We start from the raw sequence: 22,481 nt of genomic DNA, 5'->3' as shown, positions 1-22,481 counted from the left end.
ATAAACATAAAAATTTGATATAATTAACTTTAAATAATATGTTTCCATGACGTCAATTGAGAGAAGTTATTCAAAATAGCTACAACTTATAACAATTATTATTTACTATCTACAACAAAATATAATGCAATTTAAACTTCTAAAAGTATAAAAAAACCACAGCTATTCAATTCTAGTTAACAACATTTACAACTGGTATATAGATGAAAGTATTTGTATATACTATACCTAATACGATATATATTAAACAAAAATTAAAGTTAATTATTATTATTTAATATGTTAAAGGCAAATAAGATAATGTAAACTGCATATTTTTAAATTTTTTTAGTTCACCACTATCAGAACCAGTTAATGACTTGTTTTTTGGCTGCAAGAACAATATTGTATTACATAGGTATACCTATAATGCATTTTGTAAATTACAATTTATAACAAATATATTTCTCAAAAATTATTTTCCTAGCATCAGAATATAAATAAATGCGTTATTAAAGGATAAAAAAGGGGATTCGCTGCATGCTTGGTAAATCACCTTGTATATTTTTGCACATTTTATCTAACCTAACCAGTGTGTTCTCCTCTTACGGACCCCAATTTATATGCTTAAGTGCTGTGTATATATTTTAGCCAATAATCAGAATAGAACTATTAAATGTTGTACTTATATTAAAGGTATAAATGTCTAATGTATGTGACGTTAAAAGGGCGCCTATTTAATCAATACTAATTAGTAAAACACCACTTGGAGCGTGGCTTATATGTATAATTAATTAATATTATGTACTATTTATATTTTACATATTTTAAAGACGTATAGGTACAATATGTTTTGTGTTCATAAATATTATTCCTTTGATATAATATAATATGAAATTATACTCGTTAATTGTACTTATATGTATACTTAGTCAGTTCTTGCCCCGACCATGATTCTATAAAAATATATTGGAGGACGGAAGTTCTATTACAGTAGTAAAATCTGGTGATTAAATGTAGGATGCTCTGATTTATTTAAATTCAGAATATAACACGGGTAAATTATCAACTATGATCATGCACTAAGATGGATGTACCTACACATCTTAGTCCGTGATCACGAAGTATAGAAGATATATCCTTTCTACAACGCGTTATCGACATAACGACTTTGTAATAGTTTTGCATTATGGTAATAAGTATGAAGAACGTTTTGAAATGTTTGGCTCATCAAATTATGTATAGGTAATAATAAATAATAATACAATTTGGATAGCGAACTATCAGGTTAAGTGCATATAATTTATATCATAAAATTGATAATACCTTTACGGATTTTAAAAGGATAGCGTCAAACTCTATACAATTAACGAAAAAATTAAATATATTTTTATAATATCGCTTTAGCGAGTAGGTACAAAAATAAATACCGTACAGGCGAATTTTGTACAATAAATGGTGCGTCAAGTTTTCAAACGTGCTGTGGTTGGCAAAAATTCGGGGAAGTTCTAATTTCTAAATATACGGGGAGATCATAGATGATAATATGAACACTATTCATGGGGACGTCCCGCCTATTCTGCTTTGAAGTACAAATTCAAAGATTATACAGTGGTTTAGGTAGGTAATTCTCACGACTGGTTGTCCAAAATTATTGTACTAGGCCAATATAGTTGTTACTTATTACCGCGATATTCTTTGTTGGTAATTTAGTTTGAAAAACGGTCATCGCCTTAGTTATTTTTTCCGCGTCTGAAAATTTTTCAATCAAACCGTTTATCATAGGCGTATTATGTATATTAAAATAATTAATGGAGTTATTGTCAATTCAGTGTAACAGACGATTTTAAAATAAATTCCTTATTTTCCATAGTTTTTTTTTTTCGTCTATTCCCAGTTATTTTTAAAAAATAATGAGAATTTTTGACTTTCTAAAGTACAAACTTAATCCAATTTTCTATTTGAAACAACCCTCAAAATTGAAAATCGAAGCATTTTATCGTATTATTAGTAAGTATTTATTTTTAATGCTAATTTATACGTGCATATAAAATATTTATTTAGGTCTTAGAAAGCTTAATAATTATTTAGAGGTTATAGCCATAGTAGATAAAAGTTCGAAAAACTTTATACTAATATTGTTACTAGATAAGAAGCCAAACGTATATTATTAAATCTGGTTCCTTTTAAAGGTTTATAATAATTAAAATACATATAGTCTATGTAGACAGAATATAGTTATTTACAAGCCATTCTTTTAGCACAGTTTATTATGAAAAGAAATTGTTAAAAATAGGATTGATTACTTAAGAGTTTTTGACATCACAAAATGGATATATAAATAAATAAATTAGTTAAAGTGTCATTATATATATATTTGTTGTTTTTTGTGTTATGTGGAGATAGATAGTGCGACTACAATACAATTTTCCTTTGGGCGGTTTAATATATATGACACATTATTTAACACGGAATTGATTATAGTGGGGGAAACGGCTGTATTTTTATTAGCGCATAAGAAAAAAAAAATGATATTATTTCGTATTCTGCGAATTCAAAAAGTTATACTACAAATATCAATATTAGGGATCGATAAAATGGAATATAAAAACAATTAAAATGCATATTTTTTATTGTTGACAGTCAATGTTTTTGAAAATTTAAAATTATTTAGATATGCAGTTATGCCAACAAAAAATTAAAGACTTTTTTTAAAATTTTTATACAGTGCCTTACGCTTAACTGTTTAAGAAAATCATCAAAATAAATCAATAATTGTACATTTCAAATGTCTATAAATAGCTCAGCAATAGCCTAAATATTTTGAAAGTTACCTAATTCCTGATTAGAAAAATGTTAATATTTTGTGAACACTTTAAATAGGTTAGTTACAGAAAGTTTGTTATTTTTTGAATTTTAACCGATTCAAACACATATTATTGTAAAACCTATTTATTATCATCCTTTCATAATTCAGTAATTAAATTAGTTTCAATTATTTGAATTATAATTAAGTTATATAATTGCATAATTTACAATACAATACGCACCTAAACTAAATTTATAATATTCAAAACATTAATGTTGTACACATGCATACTAGCTGTCACTAAGGTTTTGTAGGATAAATATTTTATAAAGACAAATAATTTACAAATATTATAGATATTTGTGAACAATAATATATCGTTAAGAGGACGCTTTATTCGTGTGTGTCGTTCTTGACTAACCAAATTTGTGTTTAGCAGTACTATTTTTTCGTAATATATAATATAATATATACGATCGTCATAACTCATAAGGCATATCTTAAAATTTATAAGTAGGTAATTAGTATTTTTAGAATGTAGATTATTATAGGTTGTATAGGAACATATTTTGGTTTGTCGTTTCGTATAACTTAATAAAATATGAGTAGTTATGTGTTTTTAAATAGTTTTTTTATGGTTATGAATTTGTGTTCTTAAATTAAAATAAATAACCATATAATATACAATAATATGAATAACACATAAATCATTTGGTCATCAAGAATGGCCTAATGACCGTTAATTATAGTAATGTACGATATTTTATTCATATTACTCAAATATACTTGTGAACTCGTTAAAAAAGCAATTTAACAACAAAAGAATAAAGGGAGACATCTGTGGAGTAAAACGGAAATATTGAAGCATTTCAACACAATTAAAGTGTTATAGGTATTTTTTTTTTTTCATAGTGATGGGAATATTATTTTTAATATAATACGTTTGAAACATGATATTTTTGAGATAGCATGAATTGAAAACGTCATAATAAAAATGAAAAACAATAAAACACAACGTGTTATATTAATATTAAAAAAAAGCTTTGGTTAACAATTTTATTTAATAGTTAGGTATATTTTAATTATCTCTTTCTGTATACACACACACACACACACACACACACACACACACACACACACACACACACACACACACACACACATATTATACATATTTTGTACCATATAATATAATTATGTATGTGTGTTTCTTTTATTTTTTATGATGAATAAATAATAATAAATGTTGAAATTGTTACAAATTTTTATTAAAAAATTGAAACATTTATAAAATTATCTTGCAAATAATATACTTATAGCTATAGAGCGTATACACAGTGTATATACCTACTCCTGTTATGTAGTATTTTCGATACCATTAGTAGATTGCAGTGAGAGTAAGAATACGTTTTGTTTTTGCCGATATATGCTTACATTTTATGTCGGAGCTCATATAGCACTTTTAAGTATCATTATATAGCTATAACTGTGTTATTCATTCATAGGTACTAGAAGCGTTCGTATTTATTGTCTAAAAACAAAAGTATATATTTAATCATATTATACATCCATAACGAATCATAATGATATTATGATGGTGTATAAGTATATAATAAAAAACAGGACAAATTATTAGTTTATTACTTAATGTGAATGTTCTTTAAAATAATTTTATTCGTTCAAGTATTGTAATCATGTTATTGTTTATGTACACGTGCCATTGTGCTTCAAAGTAAAAAATAAAAACCACTAAAAATGTTGATATTGTTTTAATTCGTTTCTACTATGTTTGGGATAAAGAGAGGTTTACGTGAGGGATACTTCCTCTATAATATCATAAACTCAAGTTGTTTTTAATCAAAAATAATTTCTGGCCTACATCTCTAAATATTATAAATTTTAGATGTGACGTATGTTATTATTATTATTTTACACTTGAAACCAATTTTCCATCTTTAATAATTAGCCATTGTTTGCATTGCCGGTTACTCTATTAAATAAAAACGACATATACATACTATTTCATTTTGATTTTTGTGACATAATTATTGTATTATTATATTATTACAAGTGTTTTGATATTTAGGTCTGAAAATAGGTAGATATTTGTAATATTTGAATTTGTACTGTGATAAAAAAGTTAGTTATATAGTTTTACTTATTCATAAACAAGTAATTATTAACTCAATTTAAAATACATTCATCACTCCGTTCAGAATCTAAAAGGGATTTAAATTTTTTTTGGAAGGAGGGCAGTATAATTGCATTTTAGGGAGTTATCTAATTAACCAAGGGCTCCTCTGATGTTGTCTTATGGCCTATGTATAGGTACAGACTACAGATTACAAAAATGATATACGATAGCGATCGGTTTCACTCAGTCGGCAACGGTTAAAATATCGATGGTTTATTACCGGCCCGGTACATAATCACGATGACTACCGCTGAACAATAACAATAACAAAAATAATGATACATTATGTTACCTATATTGTAATATCACGACGTATATAATACTAACACACGAGGTACATCGTGCGTGTGATGATGCTGTTGTCGTCATCGACGCTTGAAGGACACTGAATTTATATGCATACAGAATGATGCACTACGTATGCTCACAACTTTTTTTTGTTTATTAATGCAATTATTTATGATACTTATAATTTTTGGATTTTTTAAATATACTTTAAAAGTTTAAAACCATCATATTTTCAAATTCTTGAAACTTCTTGTAATACATATAAGGAGTGTGCTAAAGGTAAAAAAGTAAGGTTTTTCATGTAAAAACTTATTGTTTTTACTGTAAATTATTTAGTGAATTGTTTTTCTGAATATACTGGCGTTTGAATATTATAGTAATCGATATTAATCCATTATCATTTATAAAAGTAGTCTAAATACTAGAACTGATATTTTATGTTTTTGTAAAACCGTTTTTAAGAAATATTATCGTTATTACTATAAAAATTTTAACAATTGAAAAACTTATCGTATTGAAATAGGCATATCATCTCTATACACATTAAAAAAAAATTATCCACTAAATAATTTTAGTAAAAAATTGAAGTTCTTGTTTGAAAAACAAAAGTTTGTACCGCTGTCATATTATGGAATTCTTTAAGCAGTATATAAAAATCTCAAGAATTATAAAATGTGATCTTTTAGTACATTTAAAATTACTGAAAATCAGAATTCGAATAAATTCGTTATTGAAAGAAGAATTGGGGGTGAGCTTGCTTGGTGTGCATCACTCTGTATACAAAATAAAGGTACACCGAATACGTTATGAATAGACAGTGTTATATTATATATACTACGTCGCGGCCACATCGTTGGCGGGTTTTGTATATATTATTATAATAATAACAACAACGTCATGTGCTGATGTACATACCTCGTATCATAGTACGTACATCATCCGTGCAACGATAGGTACATCGTCGTTTTCTCTACGTGCGCGTAGGCGGTCGCGCGCGTGCTGGAAAACGGCGGCACCGGCACCGGCGCGGCGTCCCTACCCAACGGACGGCGACGATCGCGTTCTCGCGGGCAGACCCGGCGCGCGCGTGTAACCGATCCGGCAGAGAACGGCCGTTACGGTGCCGAGTCGTTGCCGTAGTATAAATATTGTAGTCAGTGGCAACGTGACCGTTCGCGCACGCCGTTCACCGTCGCGCAGGCACAGTTCTACGATACCGATATAACATTGGTAATAATAAAAACCGTGTATAACGATACGTTGCAACACCCGTGGTACTTATTATTGTGGTATACGCATAAGACGCATAACAATATTATTATTCCCGTCGGACGGTTTGTCGCCCTCGCTCGCGTTCCGGGAACTCCGTGTCCGACGCGTGTCGTGCCGATGCGCGTTTCCGCGGCCGTCGCAGACAGCTGCAGCGTTTTTAGCGTTACAAACTAAACACCGTGGCCCTACGCTACTTCCAATTTCATTTCGTTAGCGCGTCTCTACGTATTTTTCCGAATAGTCCCCATTAGAGCTTATCTCGTGCGTGTGTTGTGTGTTTGTGTGTGTGTCTGTGGCATCTCTAACTGGATATCGTCATAACGCAGCTACGATGGAGACCGAAGAGATCACCAAACTCGTAGATGGCATCTATAAGGTACAGAGCTCTATAGACATATAATGATATTTATTATCAGTAGTGTGTGTATTATAGCGGTCACTTGATTCAAGACGATTTTACGTCATACGATTTTGTATAGACGGATCTTATCTTAGGTATCTATTGCGTGTATAACTTTGCGAAGTTTTTTATGACCCCGTGAAAACAACCCGCAATAAATTGTATAAATAAAACTTGATATGTTATAATGTTCTACAAAATAATTTTGATTGTCCCGAGCTTGTCATTTTTGGCTTCACAATGTATCACCAGATCGAATGTTATAAATTTTGTGTGAATTCCCACCGAAATAGTTATGAGATTAATTGCCTTAATTACTAGTATTTTATTATATGTATTTCTCAAATAAATAAAACATACATTTTTAAAAATCAACCATTATCCTCTTTTAAACAACTTTTAAATTATATTATTTTACGTACCGATTTGGTTAACAATAATTATTAAATATTACTATTTATTTTAGTGCTAAGCACTAATTGTATTTTTAATAATTATTATTGTTAATTTTTCATTTTCTATTTTTATATACAATGTTAAGCTAATCATATACTTATAACACTGTCAATCTATTATTTATGTAATTGAATTCTAAAACACATATTTTAATTCATAATAAATAATATATTTGTAGCAGTTGATACTTTGAAAAAAATATATAATTTCATACACGAAAACGAATATTATTAAATAATTGAATGCAAAAATTTTAGCTAACTTTGACTAGGGAGTAGGTAGTATTATAGAAATGATTTTAAATAGCATATTAATCAAATACGTACCTATATAATCTTAAAGTTTTTTTTTATTTGTTACGAGTAATTTAAATTTGTCAAATTTTAAATTATAACTTGACCAATACTAGTTTATTTTATTTTATTATATTGAATAGTGTGTCGATATTATATTATAATTCATAGTCAATTTTCGATCTCAAATTTATTTTCGTAATCCAATGTGTAGTTAATAAAATAAAGGATTTGTTGTCACGTGAAATTTCATGGTAAATTAAAATTTATCGTGTTTTTAAAGTTTCAAGTTTGTTGCTAAAGAGTTTACGATAATAAACGCTCTAAAAACCACACAATTTTATTTAAACGCGGCGAGGTATATTATGCTTTGCACACGTTATAATAAATGTTAGCTGTAGTCTATACTCTTTGCACCTGTACAGTAGGTACGAGTATATATTATAATATTTTTTAGTGTTAAATATTCAACCAAAAGTAAAATCTGTCTGTTTAAATTAAGTCTTTTTGCTGCGTTTAAATAAGATGTCTAAGTTTTAGATGTTTGTGTGGTCATATAAAAATATGTATTCCTCGGAGATTTGGGTTTCGAAATGGTCAATATTTTTCATTCGGCCAAAAAATTAGTTGTCTACAATTAAAAAATTAGTTTTGGGGAGAAAACAATTAGTTTATCTTCGATTTAAAAGTTCTTATAAAGGAAATATCCTATAGAATTTGATTTAATATTATTATTTATTATATAATAACCGATATATTATTATATAATAATTTAACTAACTTCTTAGTAATAATTTTTTGATGTGTGTAAGTAAAGAGTTAAAAATATTAACAGTATATGAAAGTACTTTGTATTTGGAATATATTTGCTACACCTTTCGGATAAAATAGTGATATATACTGCGTATTAATGTTATATATATATTATATATAAATATACAATTGTAACCCCGAAATTAAAATTGAAATTCGATGATTTTATTAAAAGCCAAAAAGATGTTAAGGCGTAAAGTTTACTATAGCTTTTCTTCAATTTTTTGTCTTAAAACTACTGTGAATACTAAACACTCAATATTGACCTTTTTAAAGTATAAAGTATGAACTGGATGTCATTTTCTAGTCAAAAAGTTACTGTATGGACCTTTTAGAGTACATTTTACCGTTACCATATGAAAAACTATTTGAAAAACTTACACATTTCTTTGTAAACTAAGAATTTAAAATATTATGTTACTGTAATAATGAATATAATCTGATAGAATATTATGTGAAATATTTTAATTGAAAAAAAAACATTTAGTTTTTAGTGTTCTTACGCTTTTTCATCTATATTTGCATATTATATTTAAAAGAAGTTTTTGAAAATAAAACAATATCATTTATTTTTTAATGATTTAATTACTACGACAATAATTATTGATTTATTTATAAGTATACTGATATCATAATGATTATTAAGAATAATTATTTATAGCTATAAATATTATTTTATTTCTGTATACTATATATTATTTAAACGTATTTTAAATTATTAAAAGTTTCTATAGAGCCAGTGTTATGTTATTTAATTAATAATAGTGATTTTTAATGAAGTTTTTAAGTATTTTAGTATAGATACCAACTTACGTGATGAATATGCAGGTATGCTACTACGTATCAATTTAGTGTAACGTATACGATATACGTTATTCAAAGTCGTTGATCTCCAGACTGGAAAACGTGTTTTTTCTTTAATTTAATACAAGTTGTATATATAATGACTCTAATGACTATGTACTCATAAAAGTGTTTCAAGTTCTTATAATAAGAATCAGAATTTTAATAATTCGATAATCTAGAGAGACATTTTGAATACATTTATAAATGTTTGTAAAAACTATAATATTTAATAAATATAATTATTTTTCTTGTAATAAATTACTCATAAAATTATATTTAAATTTATATTGGAATTATGTATAAATTCTACATATTGAATTACAATATTTATATATTTTTATTGTTAAAGAAAATACACGTTTAAAACAGTAGATATTGAACTACTGAAAATTTAAAATAGCTGTGATATTATATTTTAATATAATGATGATATTGTTGGTAAATAAATAAATAATTAATAATTTGTATTGTTTTATCGAACAAACTATACATAAAGGTCTTTTTTTATAGTTATATGAAATTCGTTGATATGATATCGGCTATTATTTATATGGTGTTATTGATCCTATAATATGTGGTTAACCGCAAATCGACTAACGGTAGAACACTTTTTTTTTAAATTTTTCTTTTGCTAATAAATAAGAATACAAAATTATATTAAATGTTTTAAAAACAATGATCCATATAAAATATATTTTTGTTTTTATATTTTATTATCTATATAAATTTGATTGTTATACACAGTGACTATTTATAGTATTTTTGATAACTTCAATTAGTAAATAATATCAATATAAAATAATATAATCATATTATAATTTTTGTATCAGTGTGCTGATTTTGAAATCTTTATTAAGACCTCTAAATCATTAAATATTTTATTTAGTTTTATGTTTAATAACCAGTCTTTACTTTTTTCTAAAGTCTTACAACGTAGGTATATTTTCTAAAAATTTTGTATACTTACATTGTTTAATCTTAAATAAAATCTTCTTTCTTAATTTTAATTTTTAACCAGAATTAACCAGCATTTCTGAGATGTATCAGAACATGTTTCGAAATAGTTTTATTAATGAATGTAAGAAAATAATAAGAATAAGCATGTTGAGTTTTTCATATTTTTATTAGGTGGTTTGAAAAAAATATATTGTGTACTTATTTGAAATTTTTATTTGTTTTTTTACGTGTTATAAAAGTCATTGAACACGATTTTGGTTACTGGTAATAATAGGTTTTAGCATAACAAATACATAACTATAATATCTATTGTCATGGTCATCGTATTGGTTCTACTCATATTGCTCTGGTTAATACATGTGATTATTATACTATGGGTGTACGTGGCATCAATATAAGAAGTAACAATTTTAGGCATTATTGCGAACAATTAGCAATTAAAAACCTTATTGTTATTATATGGAGACATTGTGTATACGATTTTTTTTTTATTGTATTTGATATTAATATAAACACGACCCTATTTTCTCCGCTGTACCTGTACGCGAATATATCGTGAAAAAAAAACAAAACAAAATACCATACCAAGTGAACCTGGCGCATGGACACTTGAAGGTCGTCCGGTCGGCTGGGAGTGCCGCAGATTCCATTCGAGCTAAACGCTGGTAAAAAAATTATTATTCAAGAATGTTACCTGCTGGGGCGGCTGTATGGAACATTTTGCCTTCTCTCTCACTCTCTTTCTTTTTCCTATTTTCTTTTTAATAGTTCGTTGTTACTATTATATTACAAATACATATATACCGGGTTATTAAGGTATCTACTATAATAATTATAAGCTTTAGTGAATTATATTTAGAGAGCCCGAGGAGGTCCTTAGAATGGACGTAATCTCACTTTCCGGGGCTGTTGTAGGTACCAAAGTATATACTAATGTTACTATCGTTGCTTGTTTTTAAAAACTGCTGTTGAAAAAATTATTCAATAATTGATAAATCCTTTAGGCACTCCTCTATCATAGTATTTTAAATTTTCTATTACGATTATTGTAATATGTTTATACACGTTTTATAAAATATAAATGATTATTTAAAGTGATGATCATAATCCATAATGATTTAAAATGTATTTATATACAAGAATTATCTTTCCATCACATTCTCGGTCAAAGTAGTATTTGCTATAAAATCTGAGCCCTATTGATTATATTAAATTTAATAATTAAATATTTAAGAACGTATTTATATTTATAAGTAACTATATTCTATAATATTGCTTTTAAATTGAATTAATTCAATGATATAATTCTCATAAAAAAAAATAGGATTAAATAAAATGGTTCAAATAGATGAATTATGTAATTCTAAAGTCTTATAATATATCTAAAGTATTATAGATACCTACCTAAATATATTTTCTATACCTACCTTCTGAATGGTTTTTATTTACTTACTTATTTAAAACCAATAGTCAATAATGACAATATTGACAATTTGTAAATAATAACTAAAATTTGTTTAAATTTAAACATTAATAAAAATATATTTATATACAAATTTAATTTGTTTTGTTCGTTGTTTCCTTAACTTAATGACATATTTAAAATTTTAGTTTACGGAAATTTTAGTTTTGTTTACGCCATTGATTGATTGTTAAGGCAATAATGTATCAGATGTATAATTAATTCTGTCGAAAGTTTGGTGTTTTATTTTCAATTATCTTATTTAAAGATGTGAAATTTTTAGTTCAATTTATTGATAAGAAAATAATTCTGGTTTTAGAGAATACATTTAAAATGTGCTTTAAATATAACAATAGCTAATAATAAACATGCTGACACATAAAATTAAGTAGGTAGTTTTTTTTTTTTATTAAATTGAAAATATGTTCAACATATATATAATATTATTTAATAATAATATTTTACATTTTAATAGTTTTGGAGGAATTAATATTTAATTTCTTTTATGTATTAAAAATAGTTTTAAATTATACAGTATACACCTACTATACATAAATATCTCAATATTAATGTAATAAATTAAATTTTTGATCAACGAATTCGTAATGAGACCGAATATCTTAAAATATAATACCTTAATTATAATTATTTTTTGTGTGCATATTTTACTTTTTTCGTAGTGTAGAATAAACTCTAATATTGGAACACAAAATAATGTATATATCCGTTAACTTTATTGGGATAAAATATAAATTTACTCTTTGATTGTTTATTAATCAATAATTAAATAATAAATTAACTTATTTTTCTTATTCTTATATTATACTAAAGAATTAAATTTATTTTTATAAATTAGCAATTATTTGGTATTTCAGAAGTGTTGTACCTAATGCTAAATCATGGTAACAAATTAAAATACCTATATTTAACTTATAAAATGAAAATAATTGTCATTGCATTAAACTATAGTGAAAATAATTAGAAAGAAAGATATACGAATACAAATTGTTATCCATAGAATGTATTATAGATATAATCGATTGGCTGTGAATCATATTAGTAACATAATATATGTAGGTAACTATGAACATTTAACAATTTTATAAAAGATAATGTAGCCAATAATCGACCTACCTATAGAGGCGCTATTGTTGTTATCAAACACCGTTATACTTAATTGAAGATTTTACCTACGTCCAAGTCTACAATGTCTTATGCATTCTAATGCACCATTAAACCGGTGCTTCGCATATATAACTTGTCAGAATTTAACGGTTAGTTTATTTACGTTAGGTATATCATGTACTATCACGTGTCGTCGTATAACCGTATCGTTTAGTTTTTTTTTATCTGTATTATATATAATACAGGAGACACATAAAATATAGATAATATTACAATCGACGATATTAGGATATTATATCATTTTATTATTGATTTTGTTGAACATTACATTTTTGTAGAGTCGTAGTGATGGGTATTTAAGTTCAAAATTATTTAAACAAATTTAAATGTATTACACAATTATATAATGGTGATGTTATGTAATTTTTATTAAAAGATTAAAAATGTATTCAATCACCATAGTGCACTTATATCTATAAAAGTTGTACTCGTATAAATGTTAGTTTTATATGTTAAGCTAAAAGTATTTTTAATTATAAATAAGATAACGCGCAAAATAAAAGGTTGTTTTGCTTATATAATAAATACAAAGAAGTTATAGGCATCGTTATACCTACTTTAATAAACTTTGAGATTCTTTTTTAAGTTGCACACGTAAACTATTTAATAATATTTATTCTATTTACATAAAATAGATTAATGGTTAAAGTTTTTAACCTTAATAATAGTTATGATTACGTTTTTTAATAGTTAAAATAAATCTTTACATTATAGATGAGTCTATGTTGCAATTACAGTTGATAAATATTAGTAAATGCGGATGAAATTACTTTTTAGTCAATTACATATATAATTTATTTTTATTGTTTTGATAGCTTACTAAATTTGTGAAATAGAACATTGCCCTTCAATAAAATATATACCATTATTTGGATAATTTTTAATCATAAATAATAGTTAAACGGTATAATTATAATACTTTTATACATTTATAATCTAAATTATAATATATCATAATTTTGATATTAGAAGTAGGTAAAAATTAATTTTACAGTGAACCACATACTATTTATAACATTAGGAATTTCAGACTTACAAAACAATTTTTTTTATTTCAACTTAATTTTTAAGTTAAATCGGCCCTAACCGTGTAAATTTTGTTTGAATATTTGAATTTTTTTCATAGGGTGTTAGAATGAATACATAGATAAACTTATTTTATATACGAACAACAAAACATATCAACGATATAGTTGTGTGTTACGAAAAATATTTATAATAGAGGCAACTAGAGGTTCTAAAGTACTTATTCATTCACTTTTTATAATATTTTTGTATGTTGTGGTCTATTTTATTGACCTTATTTGTTTTATATTATCCACATAGTCTATTTTAAGTTCTATTTATTATTGAAACTAAAATATAATAAGTACAAAAAGTTTTAATAACATGTTTAAATGTTTGAATAATAAATATTTCTAGCTAATTTTGTAAGAAATTTGGATTTACTGGCAATAATGTATAGATTTCATACTGTAATACATAATAATAAATCATTAATGTTTAGTAAGTGTATTATTTATCACGCTCTCGTGGTATTTTGTATACAATATTTGTAGAGTTGTGTTAATTATAAAAAGATTATTTTATGTCTGTCATATTGTAAGAGTTTTGATTGATTGCTTAACCTCCATATAAATGAAAAATGGGCGTCTACAGACTAAGTATAAATATTATATATGTATTAGGCGTGAAGTGAAAGTTTTTATTTTCTAATTTACATTGTTAAACCTAAAATTATTGAAAATTGGATGATGGGCAATTTACGTGGGGTAAAAGAATTATTTATAAGTTGGCATGGAAATTGAAAATAGTTTGTATGTTCAGGTGTTAAAGTATTTAAAGTAATATTTTATAATATTTATTAATATAATTAGTTGGTAATAAGTTAAAGTAATCATACTGTATAATGAAGTAATTTTACATTATTTAGTTAGGATGCATATTTTACTTTAACTTATTTAATATAAGTAGATACCTATTCAGTAAAAAAAAATCTATGGAATTCAAATGTACACAGTACATACTACAATGACGCTACTCGTACTACTTATTTATATTTTCTATACTTTAATTAATAGTTACATTATAGCACGTGTTTTATAGTTGAAAATAATAATTATAGTTGAACAATTTGTGTTTTATTATTATTATTCATTCAAAAACTATCCATATTTATATTTAATATATTTGTAAATTATAATGCTACCTATATTGTATTATATTTAAAAATAATTTAATATAAACATGTTAATTAGTTAACCATTTTTAAATATGATTAGTAATACTGTATAATATACCAACTAGGTATTCCAATTTATAATTTGTTCAATAAATTTGTATACATTTTAAAATTTTTCATATTTTAATAAATTTATCAGCTATATATTCCAAAAATGTTAATACTATAATAGATAAATATTTATTTCAATATTTATATAAACATCATGTATCCTTTTCTTTTCAAGATAAAAAATCTGAGAAGTAATAAAATAGTTAAAGAGTATATTAATTTAATTTTATATGTAATTTATTTTTTTAATTAATATTTACTTTATTACATATTCTATATACAAATAAAAGGCATCCGAGTATAGTTATTAAAGTATTTCGTTAAATTTCATTTGAAATTCCTAATGCATAACTGCCACGACAAACGACTAACTGTAATTTTTTGGTTTTGACTTGCAGACGTTCTATGCATTGGTAATTTGAAGTAAACATATAATACTCCACCAAATATGTTCACATATATATATTTCAAATTTTTTATAGTTAAATCCTTAGTTAATTCTAATAATCTAACCATGATGTAAAAAAAATGAATATATTTTGTAAAATAGTACTTGTTTTATTCAAATATTATATTAATTATTATCACTTTTGTATCATTATAATACGTAACTTAATTTATAACAATTAATATTGACTATTAAAATGTATACATCTATTATTTAATAATTATTAAATACTATTCATTAATGAATAATTGACAATTTAATAAAATATTTCAATCATCTAATTTTGTACCATATGTATTAAAAAAATGTAATGATAGATACGCTCAATTGTTTAAAATTATGTAAAAAGATTTTGTATTAAAAGCTAAGTAGGTATAGTCGTTTAGATATAGTTTAAGATTAAGAAAAAAATCTAACTTTATCGAAAAAATGATACTTACTGATTGTTAGATGAATATAATTTAATTTAAAAAACCAAATGTACAACTCATTATATTAAGTCATAGTATATGAACCATAAAGTTATCAAAATTTCATTTAAAAATACAAAAGTTATCTAAGAGTCAAATTCAATATTTATAATTTTATATACTTAAGCTTTAAATGGATTTGTGTTTGTATTTATGTATTTATGTATAATACATATACGTATTATAAGTATGTTAAATATATTTATCTTCGATTAAGTATCATAAACTTCGTACAGGACTATAAATATTGTTTCATATGTTGGTGATCGACGAATATGTGAAACAGTGTATATGGGTGTGGTTTGCTTTGGATACGTAGTCCCAAGGCTTCATTAGTATGTTGTCATCCAGTTTTAGGTCAGACTATGCTGATATTCATAATATTCCAGTCACGATTCGCGTTGAACATAAACTGTAAACTTCTCAATAGCTTTTTTCCTGTTCTTCTTTGTACATCATCAAATTGTGACAAAGTACATATGTAAATACATAAACTTAGTATATACATCTATATTTTTATAGTTGGTTTTAGGTACTACGATACTCATAGATCATCTAACAAGTATTTGTATCGATACAGAAGTGAGACGACGTGCCACTATTTGTTTTAGATAATCCTAAATGCATCATATTTATCACGCGTAGTAGTCATATTTTAATTATTAAGTTATTGTTTTAAGTTTGAAATGTTTGAATAGATAATTATATAACTTAATTTCTGATTTTAATTCATCTTTATTTAAAATATTCTATATATATATATATACATATACATACATACAAATAAATAAATATATATACAATAAACATACACACATATATTTATTATATGAATATTCATCCAAGCAGCTTAGGTAATAGGTAGGTACACTAATACAGGCATAGCCAAAATTATACAACGCAGAAGATTTAAACACAAATTTTAAGAAGCTTAGTTAAAATATAGGACAATTAAACACATTTGCATTTACATTTTTAATTTAACCTCCCAAATCAGTAATTTATTTTAAACTTATGTAAACTGGCGTCAAATTTTATGTCAGATTGGAATTTCTGACTGTTTTAGTATTGATAGTAAATTACCCTTAAATAATTTTAATACAAAATAAAAATCTTGAATTATATTTGCATTGTAGTGATAGCAAGACTCATATTACATCATAAGTATATTAATTTATAAAAGTGACTAATCTCAAATATTTGTAAGGTCAACTTTTATTTCAATGTAGTTATTAAAGAGCAGGAAAATCGTGACTGAAACATTTTTTGTTTTTCATTAAGGTCAAATTAGGTATAGTTATTAACTACTGTATATTATTACGTCTTCCTTATAGAAAAAATGAACAGATATCTTTTGAAGTTGAATTTTGTTGTTCATAAATTCAGCATGATATTAATACATAATTAGTACTTGTATTTTAATGGTTCACTTAAAAAAATGTATAATGTTGAATATTTAAAATAGTGTATTTATTATATGTTTAATATTTTTGTTTAGAAAAGTTTATTGAGTAAAAGAGATTAAATATTAAAATAAGAAAAGAGAATACATTTTCTTTAAAATACTTGTTACACAATAATTTAAATGTGAATATAGACATATTATACTATATGATTATCATATGCTTAAAAAAAGATCCAAAATCAAGATAGACATCAACAATGAAGGTTATGTCAGAAATACGCAGTGTCTGTGCAATTTCAACGTTAATTCTGCAGGTGATTCGCCCATAAAAGGTCTTGTGACCTCCAGAAAATGTACCTGATATCTAGGCTCTTATATTTCCACAATAATAATAACAATAGATGAGTGAAGACATTTTTGTACATTATATATGAATACATTTAGACTAAAATGAATTTGAACAGCTTTTCACCTTTCACTTTTTATTTTGGTATTTGACTATACAGGTCGTTCAATTTAGAAGTACATAATATTACTTTGTTAATCCTATGAATTACGTTCAATTGAGTATGAAAATAACAAAGCTTAATTTTTATTATTACTAATTTCCAAATAGTTATAACTTACATAATTTACCAATGAGAAAGCTTATAATTAGATAGGAATAATATATTTTAGATAAATATATTCTATCATTGAAAATGACATGGAGTATGACTTTTAATATCTAGCTGATTTCATTTAAAACTAAATTTATTATTTTGAATTCTGATTTCTGAGTAAATTTTGCTTATTGTTTTTACAATGATGTTTTCATTTACACTTTTTATTTAATCTTTTTTTTGCAAACGCATGTCTTTGTAGAAGGAGTATTCTAAAAGTTTCAAGTAGTTTTACAATTATATTTATAGATAGAAAATTTAATCAAGTCGGTTTGGTTAATAAAAGATTATTCTTCAATTCTCTCTATATTTTTCTACGTGTAAGAAAAATATACAGAAAAGCGTTGAAGACATTTAATCCGGTATTTTAAAAATAAATTTACGAATTTGATGATGACGTACCTATCATTGCTTACACAAAACACCAAAAATATTCTTTGTCGAAATGTATGTAAGGCGTCACTCGTTAATACCCAGTTTCTGTGTTCTGTATGGTTTTTTCCAATTTTATTTCAATAAGAAAAAAATTGTCTATTGATTTAAATTAATATTATTGTTTTAATAATAATTTTAATAGATATAATATAGATTATTAGGGGATATTAAAGTTTATATATTGTGACTTATTATTCGATTAAAACATATTATTATTTGTTTGTTGGTTGACTAATAGATTTTTTATTGCTATAATATTATAAGAATTCAAAAAATACATTTTAGAAATAATGTTTATATCACACACTCATTTAAGGGGGTAGCAAATATATAATGTTCAAACGTGTTAATAATATGTTTGTTTTATTATTACTTTTATTTAACACAACTAAGATAATTTGTTTTATCAAAAATAAATATGACTCTTGGAGTATTTTGTAAGTCATGATTAAATTAATTTCATCCTTGAATGCCGTTGATATTGTTCGTTGGATGTTTGAATTGATAAATGCTTAAGCTTTCTATTTTAAAAACAACGTGGAACTTAAAAAGAGGTTTTATATGGTTTTATATTTTGCTTACTCCCCGATTTTCTCAAAATAAAAATGCGAACGAAATGTCATCTAGATTTATGGATGCTTTCCCCTTGTGATTTTCGGCAAGGACATGTGTATACACACCCATATAGTCATATTATGCCTCCGAGGTAAACGTGATTTTTCCACTCGAAACGAGTGGGTAGAGAGAACTTCAACAATCCCCAGAGTTCTTTTTTGTATTGAGAGATATGGTTATATGGTACATTTGTTTTAGAATATATAAACAAGTAAATAATGATGAAATTATTGAAAATAAAAGTACATTTTTCACATTGAGATTCAGAACCTACCTACAAATAACTTTGAAATATAGATACCTTATAATATTATATATATGAATTCTTTCATATATAAGTATTATTGAAAATTGAGAACTTGACATTTCATCACGTAGACTATTTTTATAGTGTTGTATTTTTTCATTAATTAGTGTATTTTGGAAATATTTTATTTTGGACAATAGGTAATTGATATAATATTATATGATAAAATGTTAGTGTTATGTTTTATTAGTTCTTAAAAATTAAAAAGTGTTTATCTATTAAAAAAAATCATAGGACTTTGATAATTATTTTAAACGCACTGTACAAATGTAAATTGTATTTATAAAAAACAAACTTCTTTGTTTTTTGTTAATTGTAAACTGGCATTCTGATAGAAACAGATTATCGATTTGATTCATTAGGTGGAATTATTTCTTAATAAAGAAAAGAGTATAGTTCAGAGATTTAGTATTATCCCTATTCCCTATTTTTGTTTAGATAATGAATAATGATTGAGTAAAAATAAAATTAAAATTACCTATTTCAATTGTATATTATATTGCATACATATTTATGTTAGGTACTGAAATATTAATGGACTTTACAAAAACGTAATTTAAATAAGGAATAAGGCAGTGTACTCATACTTCATAGTGACATAACTTATAGATTGACAATTTTTAAAAATGATTACTGAAAATTATGCCATTAATAACTATTTAATTATCACTTTGAGGTTTTTAAGATATATATTCCCCTATTATATTCCCTAGGGAATTACTCGTTACGCTTATATAACATGTTTATCTGACTTGATTTTAATCTCATATCCGTATATATAATACTTCTGGAAGTATTCATATGTTAGAGATGTTCTTAAGAAAGTATATTGCAACGTAGGTGTTGGGTTTTATTTATATAGCTTGCTTATTATGATTCAAGAGTAAGACAACTATTATATTGTATAAATGTATAATAACCATACCTAATTTCAAATTTAATTATTAATACAATTATATTCATAATCTGTAGAATAAATGTCCTTAAATTATGAAATAATGTTATTAATTACACATTAATGTTCTTTATTAAGTTTGAATATATTTTGCAACATAGTGGTTTTAGAACATTTTATATAATAAAATATTTTTATAATATTTATTTTTGCGTATAAAAATAGTCAATACATTGAATATTTTGTATATGCAAAAGATTAGTATTTTAATAGAAATAAAATAATAAGTCTATATCTATAAATATATGGTTATATTAAATATATTATATACCACTTATATATAACTTTTAATAGGTAAAAAATGAATAAATGAACACTTAGTTTAGTTCCTAATAGTTACAATCAAAATAATTATATAAGCATTATTTATTTGATCACTTTAAAAACATTATTATTTATTGTAATATTTAAAAAACTATTGTTTGACAACAATGTGTTTATAATTATTTTTGTTTTTTGCATAGAACATGTTCCTATATACTTCATGTTTAGTAGTTTATTAAAGTTGACGGATGTAGTTTACTATTATTTGACATTAAAATATCATTAGGTATATTGTTGTTCTATTTAAAAAATTTTAATTGTTTATGATATTTTTAACAAATATAAACTTAAGAAGGGGACTTATTATTATTTTTATATTCAATATAAATAAAATTTATTTTAATTATAATTTTAAATTTTAATTCAGTCTTTTGAGTAGGTACGTATTAGTTATTAAATTAAATAAATATAAGATTATAAGCTTAACGGAGTTTTTGGTATAGAATTATGATAAGCTATTTGATTAGTTACTCTATGTTTGAGTATTGAATTTTGAATTCAAGAGAAATGCAATTTTTTCGACTTATTGAGCTTTTTAACTTAATAACGTTTTTGAGTTAAAAATGATTGAGTGAAAAGTCGACTTAAAGAGTTTTTAAAATGTGTGTACATATTATAAGTTTGTAGTTATTATATAGTATAATATACAATATACATATTTACATATTTTAATTACAGTGTTCTTTTATTATTATTATTTTAAAATTATTACTAAAAAATAATGATAAAAATGTGATTAAATAATGAATATAAATAAAAAAAATAATATCTTACTTTGACTTAGAGTTTTATAAAAACTATTTTCTGTCATTATTCGTCTATATTCGGAATATTTGAGTTATCTATAGTTTTTCTTTTGAGTAATCGAGAGGTTTTCACGAGAGGATGGTATTTATTTCGACTTATCGAGGTTCTGCTGTAACTGCATTCATGTGTTAACTAAATTTTAGTTAATTTAGTGTATATGTTATATAAAAATATAAATTGCTAATTCAGAAATCGAATAATCAATAATAATTTTCTTATAAAATTTTATTTTTTTCTTGGTATTTCTAAATTTATAGTTTTAATATTGAAGTTATCACTTATTGTAAATATATTTAGAATATAAATAAATTAAGAGATGGGATAGATAAAGTTTTTTAGTTATAATATAGTAACAGTATTACGACATCAGTTCAAATACTCTATAGACTCTCTATAATATGCAGATGGGACGGGACGCGTACTGGATTTACTAGTTTTCAGTAGACCACTTGTCGATACTACATTAATTGAAAATACTTTCTCCGACAGTACACATTCTTAAAGTATATAATGTTAAATTCCAAAAAAAAACTTTAATATCGATACAACTAAATATTTTCATTAGGATTACCATACTAAAATAAATAATTTTAACTTTGTCTAGTTCACTTCATGGATGCATTTTTAAGAAACCGCATAAAATCAATTTAAGAAAAAAATAAACTGTTGTAATATTTATGAACTTTCAATTTTTAATCTTAAAATATTGCTGCAAGGTAAGAATATTGTATGTTACGTTGGTTTAATATATATTTATTGTACCTAATAATTCTGGGTCAAGTCGTACAATTTAGTAAACATGTATT

The 22,481-nt window shown here is 24.6% G+C and overlaps 1 protein-coding gene across 1 annotated transcript in view; it reads left to right on the top strand.

Moving 5' to 3' along the window:
• Positions 1 to 6,288: 6,288 nt before the first annotated feature.
• Positions 6,289 to 22,481, top strand: part of LOC132918115 (uncharacterized) — a 102,208-nt gene continuing 86,015 nt past the window's right edge. Inside the window, exon 1 of the mRNA XM_060979216.1 lies at positions 6,289 to 6,918. Within this exon, the coding sequence (XP_060835199.1) occupies positions 6,874 to 6,918 (45 nt within the window). The 5' untranslated portion in view covers positions 6,289 to 6,873. The remainder of the gene's footprint in view (positions 6,919 to 22,481) is intronic.

This window comes from Rhopalosiphum padi, chromosome 1 (assembly GCF_020882245.1).
Source record: "Rhopalosiphum padi isolate XX-2018 chromosome 1, ASM2088224v1, whole genome shotgun sequence".
Lineage (NCBI taxonomy): Eukaryota > Metazoa > Arthropoda > Insecta > Hemiptera > Aphididae > Rhopalosiphum > Rhopalosiphum padi.
Note: the sequence above shows the minus strand (reverse complement) of the source record. Positions and strands in the feature narration are given on the sequence as shown.